The 25,050-nt window shown below is 41.2% G+C and overlaps 1 protein-coding gene and 3 long non-coding RNA genes across 4 annotated transcripts in view; 3 read left to right on the top strand and 1 right to left on the bottom strand.

Moving 5' to 3' along the window:
- The window catches only part of LOC136767647 (uncharacterized), an 86,784-nt gene extending 65,703 nt beyond the window's left edge, over positions 1-21,081 (bottom strand). Inside the window, exons 1-4 of the long non-coding RNA XR_010821846.1 lie at positions 20,543-21,081; positions 14,794-14,894; positions 9,044-9,144; positions 3,295-3,395 (exon numbers count right to left, since the gene is read on the bottom strand). This is a non-coding gene — a long non-coding RNA (uncharacterized LOC136767647). The remainder of the gene's footprint in view (positions 1-3,294; positions 3,396-9,043; positions 9,145-14,793; positions 14,895-20,542) is intronic.
- LOC136767657 (uncharacterized) lies at positions 174-1,364 on the top strand. Its single transcript, XR_010821855.1, has 2 exons — positions 174-932; positions 1,075-1,364. It is a non-coding gene; the product is annotated as an uncharacterized LOC136767657 (long non-coding RNA).
- LOC136767644 (fish-egg lectin-like) lies at positions 6,315-7,113 on the top strand. Its single transcript, XM_066721586.1, has 2 exons — positions 6,315-6,681; positions 6,824-7,113. Exons 1-2 carry the CDS (start codon positions 6,464-6,466, stop codon positions 6,984-6,986), a joined length of 381 nt encoding a protein of 126 aa, XP_066577683.1. The 5' UTR covers positions 6,315-6,463; the 3' UTR covers positions 6,987-7,113.
- LOC136767645 (uncharacterized) lies at positions 11,672-12,867 on the top strand. The gene is made up of 2 exons (XR_010821844.1): positions 11,672-12,430; positions 12,573-12,867. It is a non-coding gene; the product is annotated as an uncharacterized LOC136767645 (long non-coding RNA).
- Positions 21,082-25,050: the final 3,969 nt, after the last annotated feature.

Genomic DNA, 25,050 nt, shown 5'->3' with positions numbered 1-25,050 from the left:
TGGGTATTTAAATGCCTGTGTGTGAACAGTTCTTATGTATCAATTCTCTGAGACTAGTAGTAACCATGAGAGGAGGGATTGTCGGTGTGGTTTTGTTGGTGGGGTCTAGCATAGGTAAGCTTGTTTTCAATCTAAATTCTATTACTTTTGGAGATTAAATGTATTCTGTTTGAGATGCCCTTGGATATGGTGAATGCATACTGCTCTAATGGATCCTTCTCCCTTTTCCTTTCAGTGTGGGTAGCTGAAGCCCTGCAGTGTGAGGCTGTCCCTGGTGTCCTGAAGCAGATTGATGCTGGTGCTGGCAGAGTGTGTGGCATCTTGAAAGAGGGCAAAGTCGTGGAGTTCCGTGATGGCCATTGGGTTGAGCTAGAGGCATCTGGTAAACATGTCAGGGTAGGGCCTGCTGGGCTCTGGAGGGTGGGTGTTGATGGCCTGGTCTTCAAGTGGTTTAGAAGCGGCTGGGTCCAGGTGAATCCAGGTGAGACCTGGATGTGATCTTCTGAATCCCTTGCTTAAAACCTCGACCTGCACCAGCTGTCCATCAGGTCACATTCTTGATGTAGACCCTCTTTCATTCCTCTGGCAGGCAACCTGATCCAGATTGATGCTGGTGGGGACAAGTTTGTGGTGGGCTGCAATGCCTCCCACAGTATCTTCTGTCTGAACCACAGGCCTGCGCTGAGCTACGATGGCTCTGGCAGTGTGTCCTGGATGGCAGTCCCAGGCGAGCTCAAGTACTACTCCTGTGGGCCTGTTGGGTGCTGGGGAGTGAACAATCTAGATGAAATCCACGTCAAGCTGGGTGTCGGTGGGAATTCCTGTCCTGGCCCTGAGAAGTGGTACCGCATTCCAGGCTCCCTGTCCATGGTGGAAGTGAGCGCGGATGGTGAAGTGCATGGAGTGAACAAACGTGGCTCGGTATTCAAAAGGTGAGGCTGTGTTGTGAACTGCTTGACTGCAGCCTCTGTATGAAGTGACTGGACAAGAGCAGGATCCTGTCCAGGGGCTTGTTTGGACCATGTCTAGAAGCCTCCATGCTCTGGCTCCTGACTTCTCCCTCTTGCCTTTCAGGATTGGTGTCAGTGCCTGTAACCCCTTTGGCAGTGGGTGGGAACATCTAAGGGTAGCTGGACTAAGCAGCCATGTGTCGTATGATCGTGGAGCCCTGTGGATTATCTGCAGAAATGGTGACGTCCAGAGGTGCAGGTTCTCTGAAGCCCTGTCATTTGAGTGAATGTTGGCCGCTTGTGTAGGCTGATGCTACTTTGAGTTGACCTGGTTTTGGGAGAAATGTGCTTCTCTGGCTTCCAGATGCTTTGTGATCTGTGTTCCACGTTTTAATAAAGCGCTAGGAAAATGGACTGCCCATCGGTTTTGTTCAAGCTCGTCTGCCTTCAATTGTACTCTCCACTCCTTCCACCTTAGCTGATGCCATGAAGCCAAGTGCACAGCAATGGTCTTTGGTCCAGAAATGGTTTATCCCAAGACCCCCAGTTCAGCAGATGCTGGGTTTCTTCCCTGGTGATACTCTGCCAGGCCTGTACTGCAGCTGTCTTTAGTTCCTGCTTGTTCTTGGAGCGTTTTGCCTTCAGCAAGTGAAATGCATGCTCGGTTGGATTCAGGTCAGGTGATTGACTTGGCCATTGCAGAACATTCCACTTCTTTGCCAATAAAAAAGTCCTGGGTTGCTTTCACAGTATGCTTTGGGTCATTGTCCATCTGCACTGTGAAGCGCCCTCCAATGAGTTTTGATGCATTTGGCTGAATCTGAGCAGATAATATAGCCCTAAACACTTGAGAATTCATCCTGCTGCTTTTGTCAGCAGTCACATCATCAATAAATACAAGGGAACCAGCAGGAACTAAAGAGAGCTGCAGTACAGGCCTGGTAGAGCATCACCAGGGAAGAAACCCAGCATCTGGTGAGGTCTATGGGTTCCAGACTTCAGGCAGTCATTGACTGCAAAGGATTTGCAACCAAGTATTGATACTCACAATTTAATTAATGATTAGGTTAGTTTGTCTAAATCCTTTTCTAAAGACCCTGAACTTGGGGGGACCACCTATACAAATGGGGGGAATTCCAACACTGTTCACCCAATTTGGATGTACCTACCCTCAAATTAAAGTGGAAAGTCTACACTTAAAGAACATAGTGATTGTTTCCTTTCAAATCCACTGTGGTGGCATACAGAGCCAAAATAATGACAATTGTGTCACCATCCAAATATTTATGGACCTAACTGTATAAACAAGGTAACAAGAAATAAACTCATTATTGTCATGTCAATCATTGAAGTATTTATGAAGATAATTTAGATATGGCTTTGAAAGGTGACAGATCTAACAAAATCAATGACCCTGAATATTTGAGGTTTGTTGCAAGTGTAGAGTTACTAATAGTCTTGCACAGTGGTGTAGTCTAGTTTTTTGTAGTGAGTATACTGTGATTTTTCCTTCCCAGCCTCATACTCACCCGTCGCAGAGTAACACCCCATAAGCATCACCACACTCACTAATGCATACAGTATGCATCTACATGTAATTGAGAACATTCTGAATGACTGCTTATGTGTTATTAACATGTCAATTTATTATAATTTATTATAACACAAGATTTTAACAGCCATTGACATTTACAGCTGCGGAGACTGGACTGATTTTCTACTGTTAAGTGTTAATCACCATCTAACTCAGCCTGTTAAAAGCTACATTTAGCCTTAGATGTTATATGAATATGGTCCCTGGAGCACAGGTTTTATCAACAATAATGGAAAGCTGAGGATTACAAGTAGCAGTATTAACACTGAACATTTGTGCAGTTCTATCACCAACACTCATTCATTACAGAATATTATGAACTGAATTATGAGGACACAAAAAGTGGTCCACCTCTTGTCAAACACACTTATCTTCCAAAACCATTGTCAAACTTAGGCTATGTACTGTATCAGCTTAAATGCACGAGAAAGCACCCAGGAACTGCTACAAAACAAATAAGCTTCAAATAAGAAAAAACAAACAAGGTTAATTAACAAAATAGCTTCACACTATGGCTAACAAATGCATGAAAAGCAGGAGAAAGGAGAAAAATGTTCCTCTCTTTCAATAGCTAATTATCTGACAACTATTGATAACTAACATTACCATATAGTAATTTAATGGTGTAAACGTTTTAAATTAATGCACATTTAAGATGACCATGAATTAACTCTCATTTGCATAGTCATTGACTTTATGAATTTCAATTGTTTTTACATCACCTTTGCATGTGTGCTGATATCTACCTACCTTTCTGTCCCTCCACTCTAACCAAGGATGTCTGTTTTTAAATTCCCTAGCCTGACTTTCAGTTCACAGGGCTGGCCAGGAGTTCTCATCTCTCTCATCATCTGAAACAAGGTGATATAAACATTGTATTTTGTTTAGTACTCTACTCACACACACAGTATCTAAGTTACCTCTCACCTTCTCCTGCACTCATTGATCCACCACACTAACATTAGTGAAGTTAGCTAGTTCTAGATACAATTCAATATACCAACAATCCCCTGCTGTTACAGTTACATTAATGATAATGTATATGCTACTTTTACAGGTAATGTTACGATGGCATCAGACTCGTTTTCTGTAGCGCGTAGGATTGCATCAGCCTCATTTTTTCTTTTTCTGTAACGTTAACGTTCGTGTCATTTGCTGCAGCTGCAGTGTCACCCGAAGCCGCAGTAGCTTCAGGAGCAGGCTTACGAAAACACTGAAAGAGTGGAGTTTGAGTTTGCTTTCGTTTCATATCTCATTCAGTGATTCACATTAGTTAATTTCAAACTTGTGTTGAGAATGACCGCTAAGCAACTGCGTTGTTGTTCCTTGGTAGGTGACGTCAGGTCCCATGCCACGGAAACCACAGTGGTCCAAAAGTCAGTGCTTCGCAACACAGACGGGGTGAATTTATGAATGAAGGTGTGAAAGTTCTGTCACTAAACGATGTTGTTACGTATCCTCGCACTTTTTTAAGTGGGTATACAGAAATCCTTGAGCTTTTCTAGTGGGTATACGGCGTATACCTGCGTATCACGTAGACTACACCACTGGTCTTGCACTGAGAGATGCTGGACTATTGTCTTACATTACTTGTTTTGGGATGCCAAACGTGGAGAAAACTTTGTTGAGTAGAGAAATGTTTCGATGTGAAGATTTCTATGGAATAATTCCAATGAGTGCAAAAGAAGAATACTCATCCAGCATAACGTGTTCATGCAACAACATGAACAGTGTCATCACATCGCATTGTACCTAGACAAACAGGACTGGTGTCTTCAGCAACTATTTGTTTGTGGTGGTCAAAGTCTGACATTACAGGGTTACCAAATCAGACTCTCTGCTCATGTCTTATTTGTTTCAGTGTGTTTTGCTTCATATGTCCCCTAGACATCTCTCGTAGTTAGTTCACGTAGTGTCAAGTGACACAGTCAGGAAGTGTGAATAATAATATTACATTCCGGTAAGATGCAGACTTAACTTTGGGTTCTTTGGAGATTAAATTATCTAGCTTCAATTTTTTTAAATATGAAGCATAGCACTCCAGGGGTGTAACGTGTGGTATTGTCGTGAAGATATATTGCTGTATTTTGTTTTGTCCACAACCTTCAGTGACGTGTTTGCATCTTAAGGTGAGATTGTATTTGTTCTTTCAGTCAGGACAACTCATGCAATAATGTGGAGTTGATTGACCATGTCTTACAATTATTTTACATAGATGTTTGGCTTTGGCCTCACATTCAATGGGCCCCTGTCCACTTGGATGTTTCCAAGAATATGAAACAATGGTGAACCATTTCAAAACTATTAGTATCTGGGGAAGTTTAATGCTCACTTGCAACAAACCTCAAATATTCAGGTTCATTACTATTGTAAGATCTGTCACCTTTCAAAGCCCATATCTATATTTTCATTTTAAATACTTCAATAATTGACATGATAGGAATGAGTTTCTTTCTTGGTACCTGGTTTTATATTTGTATATCAGTACAATTGAAGACAAAGATTCATTGTATTTTACTGTGCTTCATTTCACAGCATAATTGACTGCAATAAAGTGGTACAGCACACAGATATGTCTTTCATGTAAGTTGAAGAAACGTAGACGTATATTACATATTTATGGAATAATTTTCATATGTTGACAATTGAAAAAGGTTACGTTTATTATGAATGACATGGAACCTGCTTATTTTGTATGCTACTGGTATATATGCTGGAAGAAATATGTATTATGTAGTTAATACAATTAAAGTTCTTATATTCTTAATATAAGTAAGACATATTCTCTTAAGGTATGTAATTCATCCAATTCATATGCCAGGCTCTGTGTATTGCCAGCAATAGATTAACATTGAGTCAAACAAAACGAACTAGTTAATTCCAGTTAAGAGTGGCAAATGTATAATGGAATCACTCAATTTAAACATTACACTCAACTGATCCAACACTTGCTAGAAATCAATGAAAACAGTTAGAACTCAAGCAGCAGCTGTAATAAGAGCTAATATGTTTTGAAACATGAAATGTTAATCATTTAATTGTCAGAGCAGTGGTGCCACTTGTCATGTCATCTACCCTGGCCAATGGTCATACAGGTTGAATTCATTCAGAAGATTATCACTAATCAGGTCCCTCATTTCTTTGAAGCTGTGCAGCTCAATGAATCAATTAACCAGCGATTAGACAGGTGTGTCTAGGGGTGGCCTGGGTATTTAAATGCCTGTGTGTGAACAGTTCTTATGTATCAATTCTCTGAGACTAGTAGTAACCATGAGAGGAGGGATTGTCTGTGTGGTTTTGTTGGTGGGGTCTAGCATAGGTAAGCTTGTTTTCAATCTAAATTCTATTACTTTTGGAGATTAAATGTATTCTGTTTGAGATGCCCTTGGATATGGTGAATGCATACTGCTCTAATGGATCCTTCTCCCTTTTCCTTTCAGTGTGGGTAGCTGAAGCCCTGCAGTGTGAGGCTGTCCCTGGTGTCCTGAAGCAGATTGATGCTGGTGCTGGCAGAGTGTGTGGCATCTTGAAAGAGGGCAAAGTCGTGGAGTTCCGTGATGGCCATTGGGTTGAGCTAGAGGCATCTGGTAAACATGTCAGTGTAGGGCCTGCTGGGCTCTGGAGGGTGGGTGTTGATGGCCTGGTCTTCAAGTGGTTTAGAAGCGGCTGGGTCCAGGTGAATCCAGGTGAGACCTGGATGTGATCTTCTGAATCCCTTGCTTAAAACCTTGACCTGCACCAGCTGTCCATCAGGTCACATTCTTGATGTAGACCCTCTTTCATTCCTCTGGCAGGCAACCTGATCCAGATTGATGCTGGTGGGGACAAGTTTGTGGTGGGCTGCAATGCCTCCCACAGTATCTTCTGTCTGAACCACAGGCCTGCGCTGAGCTACGATGGCTCTGGCAGTGTGTCCTGGATGGCAGTCCCAGGCGAGCTCAAGTACTACTCCTGTGGGCCTGTTGGGTGCTGGGGAGTGAACAATCTAGATGAAATCCACGTCAAGCTGGGTGTCGGTGGGAATTCCTGTCCTGGCCCTGAGAAGTGGTACCGCATTCCAGGCTCCCTGTCCATGGTGGAAGTGAGCGCGGATGGTGAAGTGCATGGAGTGAACAAACGTGGCTCGGTATTCAAAAGGTGAGGCTGTGTTGTGAACTGCTTGACTGCAGCCTCTGTATGAAGTGACTGGACAAGAGCAGGATCCTGTCCAGGGGCTTGTTTGGACCATGTCTAGAAGCCTCCATGCTCTGGCTCCCGACTTCTCCCTCTTGCCTTTCAGGATTGGTGTCAGTGCCTGTAACCCCTTTGGCAGTGGGTGGGAACATCTAAGGATAGCTGGACTAAGCAGCCATGTGTCGTATGATCGTGGAGCCCTGTGGATTATCTGCAGAAATGGTGACGTCCAGAGGTGCAGGTTCTCTGAAGCCCTGTCATTTGAGTGAATGTTGGCCGCTTGTGTAGGCTGATGCTACTTTGAGTTGACCTGGTTTTGGGAGAAATGTGCTTCTCTGGCTTCCAGATGCTTTGTGATCTGTGTTCCACGTTTTAATAAAGCGCTAGGAAAATGGACTGCCCATCGGTTTTGTTCAAGCTCGTCTGCCTTCAATTGTACTCTCCACTCCTTCCACCTTAGCTGATGCCATGAAGCCAAGTGCACAGCAATGGTCTTTGGTCCAGAAATGGTTTATCCCAAGACCCCCAGTTCAGCAGATGCTGGGTTTCTTCGCTGGTGATACTCTGCCAGGCCTGTACTGCAGCTGTCTTTAGTTCCTGCTTGTTCTTGGAGCGTTTTGCCTTCAGCAAGTGAAATGCATGCTCGGTTGGATTCAGGTCAGGTGATTGACTTGGCCATTGCAGAACATTCCACTTCTTTGCCAATAAAAAAGTCCTGGGTTGCTTTCACAGTATGCTTTGGGTCATTGTCCATCTGCACTGTGAAGCGCCCTCCAATGAGTTTTGACGCATTTGGCTGAATCTGAGCAGATAATATAGCCCTAAACACTTGAGAATTCATCCTGCTGCTTTTGTCAGCAGTCACATCATCAATAAATACAAGGGAACCAGCAGGAACTAAAGAGAGCTGCAGTACAGGCCTGGTAGAGCATCACCAGGGAAGAAACCCAGCATCTGGTGAGGTCTATGGGTTCCAGACTTCAGGCAGTCAGTGACTGCAAAGGATTTGCAACCAAGTATTGATACTCACAATTTAATTAATGATTAGGTTAGTTTGTCTAAATCCTTTTCTAAAGACCCTGAACTTGGGGGGACCACCTATACAAATGGGGGGAATTCCAACACTGTTCACCCAATTTGGATGTACCTACCCTCAAATTAAAGTGGAAAGTCTACACTTAAAGAACATAGTGATTGTTTCCTTTCAAATCCACTGTGGTGGCATACAGAGCCAAAATAATGACAATTGTGTCACCATCCAAATATTTATGGACCTAACTGTATAAACAAGGTAACAAGAAATAAACTCATTATTGTCATGTCAATCATTGAAGTATTTATGAAGATAATTTAGATATGGCTTTGAAAGGTGACAGATCTAACAAAATCAATGACCCTGAATATTTGAGGTTTGTTGCAAGTGTAGAGTTACTAATAGTCTTGCACAGTGGTGTAGTCTAGTTTTTTGTAGTGAGTATACTGTGATTTTTCCTTCCCAGCCTCATACTCACCCGTCGCAGAGTAACACCCCATAAGCATCACCACACTCACTAATGCATACAGTATGCATCTACATGTAATTGAGAACATTCTGAATGACTGCTTATGTGTTATCAACATGTCAATTTATTATAATTTATTATAACACAAGATTTTAACAGCCATTGACATTTACAGCTGTGGAGACTGGACTGATTTTCTACTGTTAAGTGTTAATCACCATCTAACTCAGCCAGTTAAAAGCTACATTTAGCCTTAGATGTTATATGAATATGGTCCCTGGAGCACAGGTTTTATCAACAATAATGGAAAGCTGAGGCTTATCAGTAGCAGTATTAACACTGAACATTTGTGCAGTTCTATCACCAACACTCATTCATTACAGAATATTATGAATTGAATTATGAGGACACAAAAAGTGGTCCACCTCTTGTCAAACACACTTATCTTCCAAAACCATTGTCAAACTTAGGCTATGTACTGTATCAGCTTAAATGCACGAGAAAGCACCCAGGAACTGCTACAAAACAAATAAGCTTCAAATAAGAAAAAACAAACAAGGTTAATTAACAAAATAGCTTCACACTATGGCTAACAAATGCATGAAAAGCAGGAGAAAGGAGAAAAATGTTCCTCTCTTTCAATAGCTAATTATCTGACAACTATTGATAACTAACATTACCATATAGTAATTTAATGGTGTAAACGTTTTAAATTAATGCACATTTAAGATGACCATGAATTAACTCTCATTTGCATAGTCATTGACTTTATGAATTTCAATTGTTTTTACATCACCTTTGCATGTGTGCTGATATCTACCTACCTTTCTGTCCCTCCACTCTAACCAAGGATGTCTGTTTTTAAATTCCCTAGCCTGACTTTCAGTTCACAGGGCTGGCCAGGAGTTCTCATCTCTCTCATCATCTGAAACAAGGTGATATAAACATTGTATTTTGTTTAGTACTCTACTCACACACACAGTATCTAAGTTACCTCTCACCTTCTCCTGCACTCATTGATCCACCACACTAACATTAGTGAAGTTAGCTAGTTCTAGATACAATTCAATATACCAACAATCCCCTGCTGTTACAGTTACATTAATGATAATGTATATGCTACTTTTACAGGTAATGTTACGATGGCATCAGACTCGTTTTCTGTAGCGCGTAGGATTGCATCAGCCTCATTTTTTCTTTTTCTGTAACGTTAACGTTCGTGTCATTTGCTGCAGCTGCAGTGTCACCCGAAGCCGCAGTAGCTTCAGGAGCAGGCTTACGAAAACACTGAAAGAGTGGAGTTTGAGTTTGCTTTCGTTTCATATCTCATTCAGTGATTCACATTAGTTAATTTCAAACTTGTGTTGAGAATGACCGCTAAGCAACTGCGTTGTTGTTCCTTGGTAGGTGACGTCAGGTCCCATGCCACGGAAACCACAGTGGTCCAAAAGTCAGTGCTTCGCAACACAGACGGGGTGAATTTATGAATGAAGGTGTGAAAGTTCTGTCACTAAACGATGTTGTTACGTATCCTCGCACTTTTTTAAGTGGGTATACAGAAATCCTTGAGCTTTTCTAGTGGGTATACGGCGTATACCTGCGTATCACGTAGACTACACCACTGGTCTTGCACTGAGAGATGCTGGACTATTGTCTTACATTACTTGTTTTGGGATGCCAAACGTGGAGAAAACTTTGTTGAGTAGAGAAATGTTTCGATGTGAAGATTTCTATGGAATAATTCCAATGAGTGCAAAAGAAGAATACTCATCCAGCATAACGTGTTCATGCAACAACATGAACAGTGTCATCACATCGCATTGTACCTAGACAAACAGGACTGGTGTCTTCAGCAACTATTTGTTTGTGGTGGTCAAAGTCTGACATTACAGGGTTACCAAATCAGACTCTCTGCTCATGTCTTATTTGTTTCAGTGTGTTTTGCTTCATATGTCCCCTAGACATCTCTCGTAGTTAGTTCACGTAGTGTCAAGTGACACAGTCAGGAAGTGTGAATAATAATATTACATTCCGGTAAGATGCAGACTTAACTTTGGGTTCTTTGGAGATTAAATTATCTAGCTTCAATTTTTTTAAATATGAAGCATAGCACTCCAGGGGTGTAACGTGTGGTATTGTCGTGAAGATATATTGCTGTATTTTGTTTTGTCCACAACCTTCAGTGACGTGTTTGCATCTTAAGGTGAGATTGTATTTGTTCTTTCAGTCAGGACAACTCATGCAATAATGTGGAGTTGATTGACCATGTCTTACAATTATTTTACATAGATGTTTGGCTTTGGCCTCACATTCAATGGGCCCCTGTCCACTTGGATGTTTCCAAGAATATGAAACAATGGTGAACCATTTCAAAACTATTAGTATCTGGGGAAGTTTAATGCTCACTTGCAACAAACCTCAAATATTCAGGTTCATTACTATTGTAAGATCTGTCACCTTTCAAAGCCCATATCTATATTTTCATTTTAAATACTTCAATAATTGACATGATAGGAATGAGTTTCTTTCTTGGTACCTGGTTTTATATTTGTATATCAGTACAATTGAAGACAAAGATTCATTGTATTTTACTGTGCTTCATTTCACAGCATAATTGACTGCAATAAAGTGGTACAGCACACAGATATGTCTTTCATGTAAGTTGAAGAAACGTAGACGTATATTACATATTTATGGAATAATTTTCATATGTTGACAATTGAAAAAGGTTACGTTTATTATGAATGACATGGAACCTGCTTATTTTGTATGCTACTGGTATATATGCTGGAAGAAATATGTATTATGTAGTTAATACAATTAAAGTTCTTATATTCTTAATATAAGTAAGACATATTCTCTTAAGGTATGTAATTCATCCAATTCATATGCCAGGCTCTGTGTATTGCCAGCAATAGATTAACATTGAGTCAAACAAAACAAACTAGTTAATTCCAGTTAAGAGTGGCAAATGTATAATGGAATCACTCAATTTAAACATTACACTCAACTGATCCAACACTTGCTAGAAATCAATGAAAACAGTTAGAACTCAAGCAGCAGCTGTAATAAGAGCTAATATGTTTTGAAACATGAAATGTTAATCATTTAATTGTCAGAGCAGTGGTGCCACTTGTCATGTCATCTACCCTGGCCAATGGTCATACAGGTTGAATTCATTCAGAAGATTATCACTAATCAGGTCCCTCATTTCTTTGAAGCTGTGCAGCTCAATGAATCAATTAACCAGCGATTAGACAGGTGTGTCTAGGGGTGGCCTGGGTATTTAAATGCCTGTGTGTGAACAGTTCTTATGTATCAATTCTCTGAGACTAGTAGTAACCATGAGAGGAGGGATTGTCTGTGTGGTTTTGTTGGTGGGGTCTAGCATAGGTAAGCTTGTTTTCAATCTAAATTCTATTACTTTTGGAGATTAAATGTATTCTGTTTGAGATGCCCTTGGATATGGTGAATGCATACTGCTCTAATGGATCCTTCTCCCTTTTCCTTTCAGTGTGGGTAGCTGAAGCCCTGCAGTGTGAGGCTGTCCCTGGTGTCCTGAAGCAGATTGATGCTGGTGCTGGCAGAGTGTGTGGCATCTTGAAAGAGGGCAAAGTCGTGGAGTTCCGTGATGGCCATTGGGTTGAGCTAGAGGCATCTGGTAAACATGTCAGTGTAGGGCCTGCTGGGCTCTGGAGGGTGGGTGTTGATGGCCTGGTCTTCAAGTGGTTTAGAAGCGGCTGGGTCCAGGTGAATCCAGGTGAGACCTGGATGTGATCTTCTGAATCCCTTGCTTAAAACCTCGACCTGCACCAGCTGTCCATCAGGTCACATTCTTGATGTAGACCCTCTTTCATTCCTCTGGCAGGCAACCTGATCCAGATTGATGCTGGTGGGGACAAGTTTGTGGTGGGCTGCAATGCCTCCCACAGTATCTTCTGTCTGAACCACAGGCCTGCGCTGAGCTACGATGGCTCTGGCAGTGTGTCCTGGATGGCAGTCCCAGGTGAGCTCAAGTACTACTCCTGTGGGCCTGTTGGGTGCTGGGGAGTGAACAATCTAGATGAAATCCACGTCAAGCTGGGTGTCGGTGGGAATTCCTGTCCTGGCCCTGAGAAGTGGTACCGCATTCCAGGCTCCCTGTCCATGGTGGAAGTGAGCGCGGATGGTGAAGTGCATGGAGTGAACAAACGTGGCTCGGTATTCAAAAGGTGAGGCTGTGTTGTGAACTGCTTGACTGCAGCCTCTGTATGAAGTGACTGGACAAGAGCAGGATCCTGTCCAGGGGCTTGTTTGGACCATGTCTAGAAGCCTCCATGCTCTGGCTCCTGACTTCTCCCTCTTGCCTTTCAGGATTGGTGTCAGTGCCTGTAACCCCTTTGGCAGTGGGTGGGAACATCTAAGGGTAGCTGGACTAAGCAGCCATGTGTCGTATGATCGTGGAGCCCTGTGGATTATCTGCAGAAATGGTGATGTCCAGAGGTGCAGGTTCTCTGAAGCCCTGTCATTTGAGTGAATGTTGGCCGCTTGTGTAGGTTGATGCTACTTTGAGTTGACCTGGTTTTGGGAGAAATGTGCTTCTCTGGCTTCCAGATGCTTTGTGATCTGTGTTCCACGTTTTAATAAAGCGCTAGGAAAATGGACTGCCCATCGGTTTTGTTCAAGCTCGTCTGCCTTCAATTGTACTCTCCACTCCTTCCACCTTAGCTGATGCCATGAAGCCAAGTGCACAGCAATGGTCTTTGGTCCAGAAATGGTTTATCCCAAGACCCCCAGTTCAGCAGATGCTGGGTTTCTTCCCTGGTGATACTCTGCCAGGCCTGTACTGCAGCTGTCTTTAGTTCCTGCTTGTTCTTGGAGCGTTTTGCCTTCAGCAAGTGAAATGCATGCTCGGTTGGATTCAGGTCAGGTGATTGACTTGGCCATTGCAGAACATTCCACTTCTTTGCCAATAAAAAAGTCCTGGGTTGCTTTCACAGTATGCTTTGGGTCATTGTCCATCTGCACTGTGAAGCGCCCTCCAATGAGTTTTGACGCATTTGGCTGAATCTGAGCAGATAATATAGCCCTAAACACTTGAGAATTCATCCTGCTGCTTTTGTCAGCAGTCACATCATCAATAAATACAAGGGAACCAGCAGGAACTAAAGAGAGCTGCAGTACAGGCCTGGTAGAGCATCACCAGGGAAGAAACCCAGCATCTGGTGATGTCTATGGGTTCCAGACTTCAGGCAGTCATTGACTGCAAAGGATTTGCAACCAAGTATTGATACTCACAATTTAATTAATGATTAGGTTAGTTTGTCTAAATCCTTTTCTAAAGACCCTGAACTTGGGGGGACCACCTATACAAATGGGGGGAATTCCAACACTGTTCACCCAATTTGGATGTACCTACCCTCAAATTAAAGTGGAAAGTCTACACTTAAAGAACATAGTGATTGTTTCCTTTCAAATCCACTGTGGTGGCATACAGAGCCAAAATAATGACAATTGTGTCACCATCCAAATATTTATGGACCTAACTGTATAAACAAGGTAACAAGAAATAAACTCATTATTGTCATGTCAATCATTGAAGTATTTATGAAGATAATTTAGATATGGCTTTGAAAGGTGACAGATCTAACAAAATCAATGACCCTGAATATTTGAGGTTTGTTGCAAGTGTAGAGTTACTAATAGTCTTGCACAGTGGTGTAGTCTAGTTTTTTTGTAGTGAGTATACTGTGATTTTTCCTTCCCAGCCTCATACTCACCCGTCGCAGAGTAACACCCCATAAGCATCACCACACTCACAAATGCATACAGTATGCATCTACATGTAATTGAGAACATTCTGAATGACTGCTTATGTGTTATTAACATGTCAATTTATTATAATTTATTATAACACAAGATTTTAACAGCCATTGACATTTACAGCTGCGGAGACTGGACTGATTTTCTACTGTTAAGTGTTAATCACCATCTAACTCAGCCTGTTAAAAGCTACATTTAGCCTTAGATGTTATATGAATATGGTCCCTGGAGCACAGGTTTTATCAACAATAATGGAAAGCTGAGGATTACAAGTAGCAGTATTAACACTGAACATTTGTGCAGTTCTATCACCAACACTCATTCATTACAGAATATTATGAACTGAATTATGAGGACACAAAAAGTGGTCCACCTCTTGTCAAACACACTTATCTTCCAAAACCATTGTCAAACTTAGGCTATGTACTGTATCAGCTTAAATGCACGAGAAAGCACCCAGGAACTGCTACAAAACAAATAAGCTTCAAATAAGAAAAAACAAACAAGGTTAATTAACAAAATAGCTTCACACTATGGCTAACAAATGCATGAAAAGCAGGAGAAAGGAGAAAAATGTTCCTCTCTTTCAATAGCTAATTATCTGACAACTATTGATAACTAACATTACCATATAGTAATTTAATGGTGTAAATGTTTTAAATTAATGCACATTTAAGATGACCATGAATTAACTCTCATTTGCATAGTCATTGACTTTATGAATTTCAATTGTTTTTACATCACCTTTGCATGTGTGCTGATATCTACCTACCTTTCTGTCCCTCCACTCTAACCAAGGATGTCTGTTTTTAAATTCCCTAGCCTGACTTTCAGTTCACAGGGCTGGCCAGGAGTTCTCATCTCTCTCATCATCTGAAACAAGGTGATATAAACATTGTATTTTGTTTAGTACTCTACTCACACACACAGTATCTAAGTTACCTCTCACCTTCTCCTGCACTCATTGATCCACCACACTAACATTAGTGAAGTTAGCTAGTTCTAGATACAATTCAATATACCAACAATCCCCTGCTGTTACAGTTACATTAATGATAATGTATATGCTACTTTTACAGGTAATGTTACGATGGCATCAGACTCGTTTTCTGTAGCGCGTAGGATTGCATCAGCCTCATTTTTTCTTTTTCTGTAACGTTAACGTTCGTGTCATTTGCTGCAGCTGCAGTGTCACCCGAAGCCGCAGTAGCTTCAGGAGCAGGCTTACGAAAACACTGAAAGAGTGGAGTTTGAGTTTGCTTTCGTTTCATATCTCATTCAGTGATTCACATTAGTTAATTTCAAACTTGTGTTGAGAATGACCGCTAAGCAACTGCGTTGTTGTTCCTTGGTAGGTGACGTCAGGTCCCATGCCACGGAAACCACAGTGGTCCAAAAGTCAGTGCTTCGCAACACAGACGGGGTGAATTTATGAATGAAGGTGTGAAAGTTCTGTCACTAAACGATGTTGTTACGTATCCTCGCACTTTTTTAAGTGGGTATACAGAAATCCTTGAGCTTTTCTAGTGGGTATACGGCGTATACCTGCGTATCACGTAGACTACACCACTGGTCTTGCACTGAGAGATGCTGGACTATTGTCTTACATTACTTGTTTTGGGATGCCAAACATGGAGAAAACTTTGTTGAGTAGAGAAATGTTTCGATGTGAAGATTTCTATGGAATAATTCCAATGAGTGCAAAAGAAGAATACTCATCCAGCATAACGTGTTCATGCAACAACATGAACAGTGTCATCACATCGCATTGTACCTAGACAAACAGGACTGGTGTCTTCAGCAACTATTTGTTTGTGGTGGTCAAAGTCTGACATTACAGGGTTACCAAATCAGACTCTCTGCTCATGTCTTATTTGTTTCAGTGTGTTTTGCTTCATATGTCCCCTAGACATCTCTCGTAGTTAGTTCACGTAGTGTCAAGTGACACAGTCAGGAAGTGTGAATAATAATATTACATTCCGGTAAGATGCAGACTTAACTTTGGGTTCTTTGGAGATTAAATTATCTAGCTTCAATTTTTTTAAATATGAAGCATAGCACTCCAGGGGTGTAACGTGTGGTATTGTCGTGAAGATATATTGCTGTATTTTGTTTTGTCCACAACCTTCAGTGACGTGTTTGCACCTTAAGGTGAGATTGTATTTGTTCTTTCAGTCAGGACAACTCATGCAATAATGTGGAGTTGATTGACCATGTCTTACAATTATTTTACATAGATGTTTGGCTTTGGCCTCACATTCAATGGGCCCCTGTCCACTTGGATGTTTCCAAGAATATGAAACAATGGTGAACCATTTCAAAACTATTAGTATCTGGGGAAGTTTAATGCTCACTTGCAACAAACCTCAAATATTCAGGTTCATTACTATTGTAAGATCTGTCACCTTTCAAAGCCCATATCTATATTTTCATTTTAAATACTTCAATAATTGACATGATAGGAATGAGTTTCTTTCTTGGTACCTGGTTTTATATTTGTATATCAGTACAATTGAAGACAAAGATTCATTGTATTTTACTGTGCTTCATTTCACAGCATAATTGACTGCAATAAAGTGGTACAGCACACAGATATGTCTTTCATGTAAGTTGAAGAAACGTAGACGTATATTACATATTTATGGAATAATTTTCATATGTTGACAATTGAAAAAGGTTACGTTTATTATGAATGACATGGAACCTGCTTATTTTGTATGCTACTGGTATATATGCTGGAAGAAATATGTATTATGTAGTTAATACAATTAAAGTTCTTATATTCTTAATATAAGTAAGACATATTCTCTTAAGGTATGTAATTCATCCAATTCATATGCCAGGCTCTGTGTATTGCCAGCAATAGATTAACATTGAGTCAAACAAAACGAACTAGTTAATTCCAGTTAAGAGTGGCAAATGTATAATGGAATCACTCAATTTAAACATTACACTCAACTGATCCAACACTTGCTAGAAATCAATGAAAACAGTTAGAACTCAAGCAGCAGCTGTAATAAGAGCTAATATGTTTTGAAACATGAAATGTTAATCATTTAATTGTCAGAGCAGTGGTGCCACTTGTCATGTCATCTACCCTGGCCAATGGTCATACAGGTTGAATTCATTCAGAAGATTATCACTAATCAGGTCCCTCATTTCTTTGAAGCTGTGCAGCTCAATGAATCAATTAACCAGCGATTAGACAGGTGTGTCTAGGGGTGGCCTGGGTATTTAAATGCCTGTGTGTGAACAGTTCTTATGTATCAATTCTCTGAGACTAGTAGTAACCATGAGAGGAGGGATTGTCTGTGTGGTTTTGTTGGTGGGGTCTAGCATAGGTAAGCTTGTTTTCAATCTAAATTCTATTACTTTTGGAGATTAAATGTATTCTGTTTGAGATGCCCTTGGATATGGTGAATGCATACTGCTCTAATGGATCCTTCTCCCTTTTCCTTTCAGTGTGGGTAGCTGAAGCCCTGCAGTGTGAGGCTGTCCCTGGTGTCCTGAAGCAGATTGATGCTGGTGCTGGCAGAGTGTGTGGCATCTTGAAAGAGGGCAAAGTCGTGGAGTTCCGTGATGGCCATTGGGTTGAGCTAGAGGCATCTGGTAAACATGTCAGTGTAGGGCCTGCTGGGCTCTGGAGGGTGGGTGTTGATGGCCTGGTCTTCAAGTGGTTTAGAAGCGGCTGGGTCCAGGTGAATCCAGGTGAGACCTGGATGTGATCTTCTGAATCCCTTGCTTAAAACCTCGACCTGCACCAGCTGTCCATCAGGTCACATTCTTGATGTAGACCCTCTTTCATTCCTCTGGCAGGCAACCTGATCCAGATTGATGCTGGTGGGGACAAGTTTGTGGTGGGCTGCAATGCCTCCCACAGTATCTTCTGTCTGAACCACAGGCCTGCGCTGAGCTACGATGGCTCTGGCAGTGTGTCCTGGATGGCAGTCCCAGGTGAGCTCAAGTACTACTCCTGTGGGCCTGTTGGGTGCTGGGGAGTGAACAATCTAGATGAAATCCACGTCAAGCTGGGTGTCGGTGGGAATTCCTGTCCTGGCCCTGAGAAGTGGTACCGCATTCCAGGCTCCCTGTCCATGGTGGAAGTGAGCGCGGATGGTGAAGTGCATGGAGTGAACAAACGTGGCTCGGTATTCAAAAGGTGAGGCTGTGTTGTGAACTGCTTGACTGCAGCCTCTGTATGAAGTGACTGGACAAGAGCAGGATCCTGTCCAGGGGCTTGTTTGGACCATGTCTAGAAGCCTCCATGCTCTGGCTCCTGACTTCTCCCTCTTGCCTTTCAGGATTGGTGTCAGTGCCTGTAACCCCTTTGGCAGTGGGTGGGAACATCTAAGGGTAGCTGGACTAAGCAGCCATGTGTCGTATGATCGTGGAGCCCTGTGGATTATCTGCAGAAATGGTGACGTCCAGAGGTGCAGGTTCTCTGAAGCCCTGTCATTTGAGTGAATGTTGGCCGCTTGTGTAGGTTGATGCTACTTTGAGTTGACCTGGTTTTGGGAGAAATGTGCTTCTCTGGCTTCCAGATGCTTTGTGATCTGTGTTCCACGTTTTAATAAAGCGCTAGGAAAATGGACTGCCCATCGGTTTTGTTCAAGCTCGTCTGCCTTCAATTGTACTCTCCACTCCTTCCACCTTAGCTGATGCCATGAAGCCAAGTGCACAGCAATGGTCTTTGGTCCAGAAATGGTTTATCCCAAGACCCCCAGTTCAGCAGATGCTGGGTTTCTTCCCTGGTGATACTCTGCCAGGCCTGTACTGCAGCCGTCTTTAGTTCCTGCTTGTTCTTGGAGCGTTTTGCCTTCAGCAAGTGAAATGCATGCTCGGTTGGATTCAGGTCAGGTGATTGACTTGGCCATTGCAGAACATTCCACTTCTTTGCCAATAAAAAAGTCCTGGGTTGCTTTCACAGTATGCTTTGGGTCATTGTCCATCTGCACTGTGAAGCGCCCTCCAATGAGTTTTGACGCATTTGGCTGAATCTGAGCAGATAATATAGCCCTAAACACTTGAGAATTCATCCTGCTGCTTTTGTCAGCAGTCACATCATCAATAAATACAAGGGAACCAGCAGGAACTAAAGAGAGCTGCAGTACAGGCCTGGTAGAGCATCACCAGGGAAGAAACCCAGCATCTGGTGATGTCTATGGGTTCCAGACTTCAGGCAGTCAGTGACTGCAAAGGATTTGCAACCAAGTATTGATACTCACAATTTAATTAATGATTAGGTTAGTTTGTCTAAATCCTTTTCTAAAGACCCTGAACTTGGGGGGACCACCTATACAAATGGGGGGAATTCCAACACTGTTCACCCAATTTGGATGTACCTACCCTCAAATTAAAGTGGAAAGTCTACACTTAAAGAACATAGTGATTGTTTCCTTTCAAATCCACTGTGGTGGCATACAGAGCCAAAATAATGACAATTGTGTCACCATCCAAATACTTATGGACCTAACTGTATAAACAAGGTAACAAGAAATAAACTCATTATTGTCATGTCAATCATTGAAGTATTTATGAAGATAATTTAGATATGGCTTTGAAAGGTGACAGATCTAACAAAATCAATGACCCTGAATATTTGAGGTTTGTTGCAAGTGTAGAGTTACTAATAGTCTTGCACAGTGGTGTAGTCTAGTTTTTTGTAGTGAGTATACTGTGATTTTTCCTTCCCAGCCTCATACTCACCCGTCGCAGAGTAACACCCCATAAGCATCACCACACTCACTAATGCATACAGTATGCATCTACATGTAATTGAGAACATTCTGAATGACTGCTTATGTGTTATCAACATGTCAATTTATTATAATTTATTATAACACAAGATTTTAACAGCCATTGACATTTACAGCTGTGCAGACTGGACTGATTTTCTACTGTTAAGTGTTAATCACCATCTAACTCAGCCAGTTAAAAGCTACATTTAGCCTTAGATGTTATATGAATATGGTCCCTGGAGCACAGGTTTTATCAACAATAATGGAAAGCTGAGGCTTATCAGTAGCAGTATTAACACTGAACATTTGTGCAGTTCTATCACCAACACTCATTCATTACAGAATATTATGAATTGAATTATGAGGACACAAAAAGTGGTCCACCTCTTGTCAAACACACTTATCTTCCAAAACCATTGTCAAACTTAGGCTATGTACTGTATCAGCTTAAATGCACGAGAAAGCACCCAGGAACTGCTACAAAACAAATAAGCTTCAAATAAGAAAAAACAAACAAGGTTAATTAACAAAATAGCTTCACACTATGGCTAACAAATGCATGAAAAGCAGGAGAAAGGAGAAAAATGTTCCTCTCTTTCAATAGCTAATTATCTGACAACTATTGATAACTAACATTACCATATAGTAATTTAATGGTGTAAACGTTTTAAATTAATGCACATTTAAGATGACCATGAATTAACTCTCATTTGCATAGTCATTGACTTTATGAATTTCAATTGTTTTTACATCACCTTTGCATGTGTGCTGATATCTACCTACCTTTCTGTCCCTCCACTCTAACCAAGGATGTCTGTTTTTAAATTCCCTAGCCTGACTTTCAGTTCACAGGGCTGGCCAGGAGTTCTCATCTCTCTCATCATCTGAAACAAGGTGATATAAACATTGTATTTTGTTTAGTACTCTACTCACACACACAGTATCTAAGTTACCTCTCACCTTCTCCTGCACTCATTGATCCACCACACTAACATTAGTGAAGTTAGCTAGTTCTAGATACAATTCAATATACCAACAATCCCCTGCTGTTACAGTTACATTAATGATAATGTATATGCTACTTTTACAGGTAATGTTACGATGGCATCAGACTCGTTTTCTGTAGCGCGTAGGATTGCATCAGCCTCATTTTTTCTTTTTCTGTAACGTTAACGTTCGTGTCATTTGCTGCAGCTGCAGTGTCACCCGAAGCCGCAGTAGCTTCAGGAGCAGGCTTACGAAAACACTGAAAGAGTGGAGTTTGAGTTTGCTTTCGTTTCATATCTCCTTCAGTGATTCACATTAGTTAATTTCAAACTTGTGTTGAGAATGACCGCTAAGCAACTGCGTTGTTGTTCCTTGGTAGGTGACGTCAGGTCCCATGCCACGGAAGCCACAGTGGTCCAAAAGTCAGTGCTTCGCAACACAGACCGGGTGAATTTATGAATGAAGGTGCGAAAGTTCTGTCCCTAAACGATGTTGTTACGTATCCTCGCACTTTTTTAAGTGGGTATACAGAAATCCTTGAGCTTTTCTAGTGGGTATACAGCGTATACCTGCGTATCACGTAGACTACACCACTGGTCTTGCACTGAGAGATGCCGGACTATTGTCTTACATTACTTGTTTTGGGATGCCAAACGTGGAGAAAACTTTGTTGAGTAGAGAAATGTTTCGATGTGAAGATTTCTATGGAATAATTCCAATGAGTGCAAAAGAAGAATACTCATCCAGCATAACGTGTTCATGCAACAACATGAACAGTGTCATCACATCGCATTGTACCTAGACAAACAGGACTGGTGTCTTCAGCAACTATTTGTTTGTGGTGGTCAAAGTCTGACATTACAGGGTTACCAAATCAGACTCTCTGCTCATGTCTTATTTGTTTCAGTGTGTTTTGCTTCATATGTCCCCTAGACATCTCTCGAAGTTAGTTCACGTAATGTCAAGTGACACAGTCAGGAAGTGTGAATAATAATATTACATTCTGGTAAGATGCAGACTTAACTTTGGGTTCTTTGGAGATTAAATGACCTAGCTTCAATTTTTTAAAATATGAAGCATAGCACTCCAGGGGTGTAACGTGTGGTATTGTCGTGAAGATTTATTTATTTTGTTTTGTCCACAACCTTCAGTGACGTGTTTGCACCTTAAGGTGAGATTGTATTTGTTCTTTCAGTCAGGACAACTCATGCAATAATGTGGAGTTGATTGACCATGTCTTACAATTATTTTACATAGATGTTTGGCTTTGGCCTCACATTCAATGGGCCCCTTTCCACTTGGATGTTTCCAAGAATATGTAACAATGGTGAACCATTTAAAAACTATTAGTATCTGGGGAAGTTTAATGCTCACTTGCAACAAACCTCAAATATTCAGGTTCATTACTATTGTAAGATCTGTCACCTTTCAAAGCCCATATCTATATTTTCATTATAAATACTTCAATAATTGACATGATAGGAATGAGTTTCTTTCTTGGTACCTGGTTTTATATTTGTATATCAGTACAATTGAAGACAAAGATTCATTGTATTTTACTGTGCTTCATTTCACAGCATAATTGACTGCAATAAAGTGGTACAGCACACAGATATGTCTTTCATGTAAGTTGAAGAAACGTAGACATATATAATACATATTTATGGAATAATTTTCATATGTTGACAATTGAAAAAGGGTACATTTATTATGAATGACATGGAACCTGCTTATTTTGTATGCTACTGGTATATATGCTGGAAGAAATATGTATTATGTAGTTAATACACTTAAAGTTCTTATATTCTTAATATAAGTAAGTCATATTCTCTTAAGGTATGTAATTCATCCAATTCATATGCCAGGCTCTGTGTATTGCCAGCAATAGATTAACATTGAGTCAAACAAAACGAACTAGTTAATTCCAGTTAAGAGTGGCAAATGTATAATGGAATCACTCAATTTAAACATTACACTCAACTGATCCAACACTTGCTAGAAATCAATGAAAACAGTTAGAACTCAAGCAGCAGCTGTAATAAGAGCTAATATGTTTTGAAACATGAAATGTTAATAATTTAATTGTCAGAGCAGTGGTTCCACTTGTCATGTCATCTACCCTGGCCAATAGTCATACAGGTTGAATTCATTCAGAAGATTATCACTAATCAGGTCCTTCATTTCTTTGAAGCTGTGCAGCTCAATGAATCAATTAACCAGCGATTAGACAGGTGTGTCTAGGGGTGGCCTGGGTATTTAAATGCCTGTGTGTGAACAGTTCTATTATATGCATTTTTTTTTTTAGTTTTTTTGTTTTGTTTTACAAAACAAAGGAGGGATTGTCTGTGTGGTTTTGTTGGTGGGTTCTAGCATAGTTAAATAGGTAGCATAGGTTTTCAATCTAAATTCTATTACTTTTGGAGATTAAATGTATTCCATTTGAGATGCCCTTGGATAGGGTGAATGGATACTGCTCTAATGGATCCTTCTCCCTTCAGTGTGGGTAGCTGAAGCCCTGCAGTGTGAGGCTGTCCCTGGTGTCCTGAAGCAGATTGATGCTGGTGCTGGCAGAGTGTGCGGCATCTTGAAAGAGGGCAAAGTTGTGGACTTCCATGATAACAGTTGAGTTGATCTAATAGCATGTGGTAAACATTTCTGTGTAGGCCCTGCTGGGCTCTGGGCTGTGGGTGTTTATGGCCTGGTCTTCAAGCTGTTTAAAAAAAAAAAAAAAAAAAAAAATACTGGGTCCAGGTGAATCAAGGCAAGGCCTAGATGTGATCTTCTTTTTATTAAAATCTTGGCCTGCACCAGCTGTCCATCTGGTCGCACATGGAAGACCCAATTACTTTGACTTCACTTCTTGCCTATTGTTTTCTATGGTATGCAGGAAGAACTCTAGTTTGTTTCAATGCAAGAATAGTCCACATGTGCAGTATCCATGGTATGGTGATAATGATGAAGTATCCTGGACAGGAAACCCTGTTCTTGTGGAATTAGGCTTTCTGTCACACTTCAGCACAGCCTCACAAGGTAGTCTTCTTAGCTATAGATCTGAAATACCTAGGCTGAATTGAAGGGGAAACCAAAAGTCCCATTTGGCCACTCAAACCATAAAGGTATAATTTGGTTGACAAACAAAGTCACCCTCTATTTCCACATTATGTACTGACTATCTGTCAATGAGTGGACTCCTCACTGTTCCTTTTGCATTCTATTCCAGGGTCTAATCCTTGGCTGATGTTCAGCGCTAGATGAATGTTCTCCTACACATATAATGCATGTACTGCAATACTTATTTTGGTTTAAGCATTTTATTTCTCCCTTCTCCATAGTTTTCAAGGTATTGAATACATGCCTACAAGTCAAATAGTGTATTAGTGTTTTCTTTACTGATCTGCTAATAGACGACAATACAACTGCATCACTGTGTTTGTCTTGCTCTGATCTCGGTGCTGTACTTCTGCACCAGCAGGGTCATAAACTGATTATGGAAATAAATGGATGTCCTTGTGAGGGGGCATATAATGAGTGGCTCTTCCTCTCACACAGGAGAGTAGAAGGAGGTGACTGGGCTGGCAGTAGGACTGTACAGTTTGGTTAGTAGGGTCTTTGTGAAAGTCTATAGATTTGTAATTATTGTTATGTTCCTTGTTTTTGCACTTGGGTTTTTTTTGTTTCTGTGGGAAGCAATTAATAAACATTTTTCCTATGAAAGTTTTTTTATTTTTTTGGGTGCCATGTGTTTGTGAAGGGTTAAGTTAACTTATGGTGTCAGAGTGGGATGGCCAGTCACAAGACTGTGCGTTCCAGTTGGAGGAGGACCAGACTCTGTTCCCTAACCAGAAGGTTCTCTATGGTGAAAGAGGGTGTGGAAGCATGGGAATCGGTGGTGTCTGAGAGGTAGTATGGTGCAAGTTTAAGGCATGGGGGGCCAAACCTAAATCCAGCTCCAGGTTAGAAGACCCTCTTCCAAGTGTCCTAGTTGCAGTCCCAGTCTGGTGATATTGTTCAAAGACAGGAAGAGATGATGTTTTGTGGGCGGAGCTCCAAGGCACCTAGAAGCAGCCTTCTCCAGTACTGCTGTTGGGGAGAACCTGAGACTGGATCTTCCCACACCAGGGTCTCAAGAACATCCCCATCGGTCTGATATACCTCTAGCCAGGGGTATGTCTCAGGCATCTTCCCAGCCAGCCCAGATGATCACGTCCATAGCTCTACTCCATACCTGTCTACCAGCAAGGAGAGAATTTTGAAAATTACCTCCTGTGGTTTGAACAGATGGCAAGGATGTGGTGGTGGCCAGA

The sequence above is a fragment of the Amia ocellicauda genome, chromosome 14 (genome assembly GCF_036373705.1).
Source record: "Amia ocellicauda isolate fAmiCal2 chromosome 14, fAmiCal2.hap1, whole genome shotgun sequence".
Taxonomy (NCBI): Eukaryota; Metazoa; Chordata; class Actinopteri; order Amiiformes; family Amiidae; genus Amia; species Amia ocellicauda.
The sequence above is the reverse complement of the archived record's forward strand: the minus strand, read 5'-3'. Positions and strand labels throughout refer to the sequence as shown.

Bases quoted from the DNA above. Each gene is read 5' to 3' on its own strand.
- LOC136767644 (XM_066721586.1), top strand. From the start codon at position 6,464: ATGGCAGTCCCAGGCGAGCTCAAGTACTACTCCTGTGGGCCTGTTGGG. The intron at 6,682-6,823 runs GTGAGGCTGTGT...CTTGCCTTTCAG, and splicing joins CGTGGCTCGGTATTCAAAAG to GATTGGTGTCAGTGCCTGTA.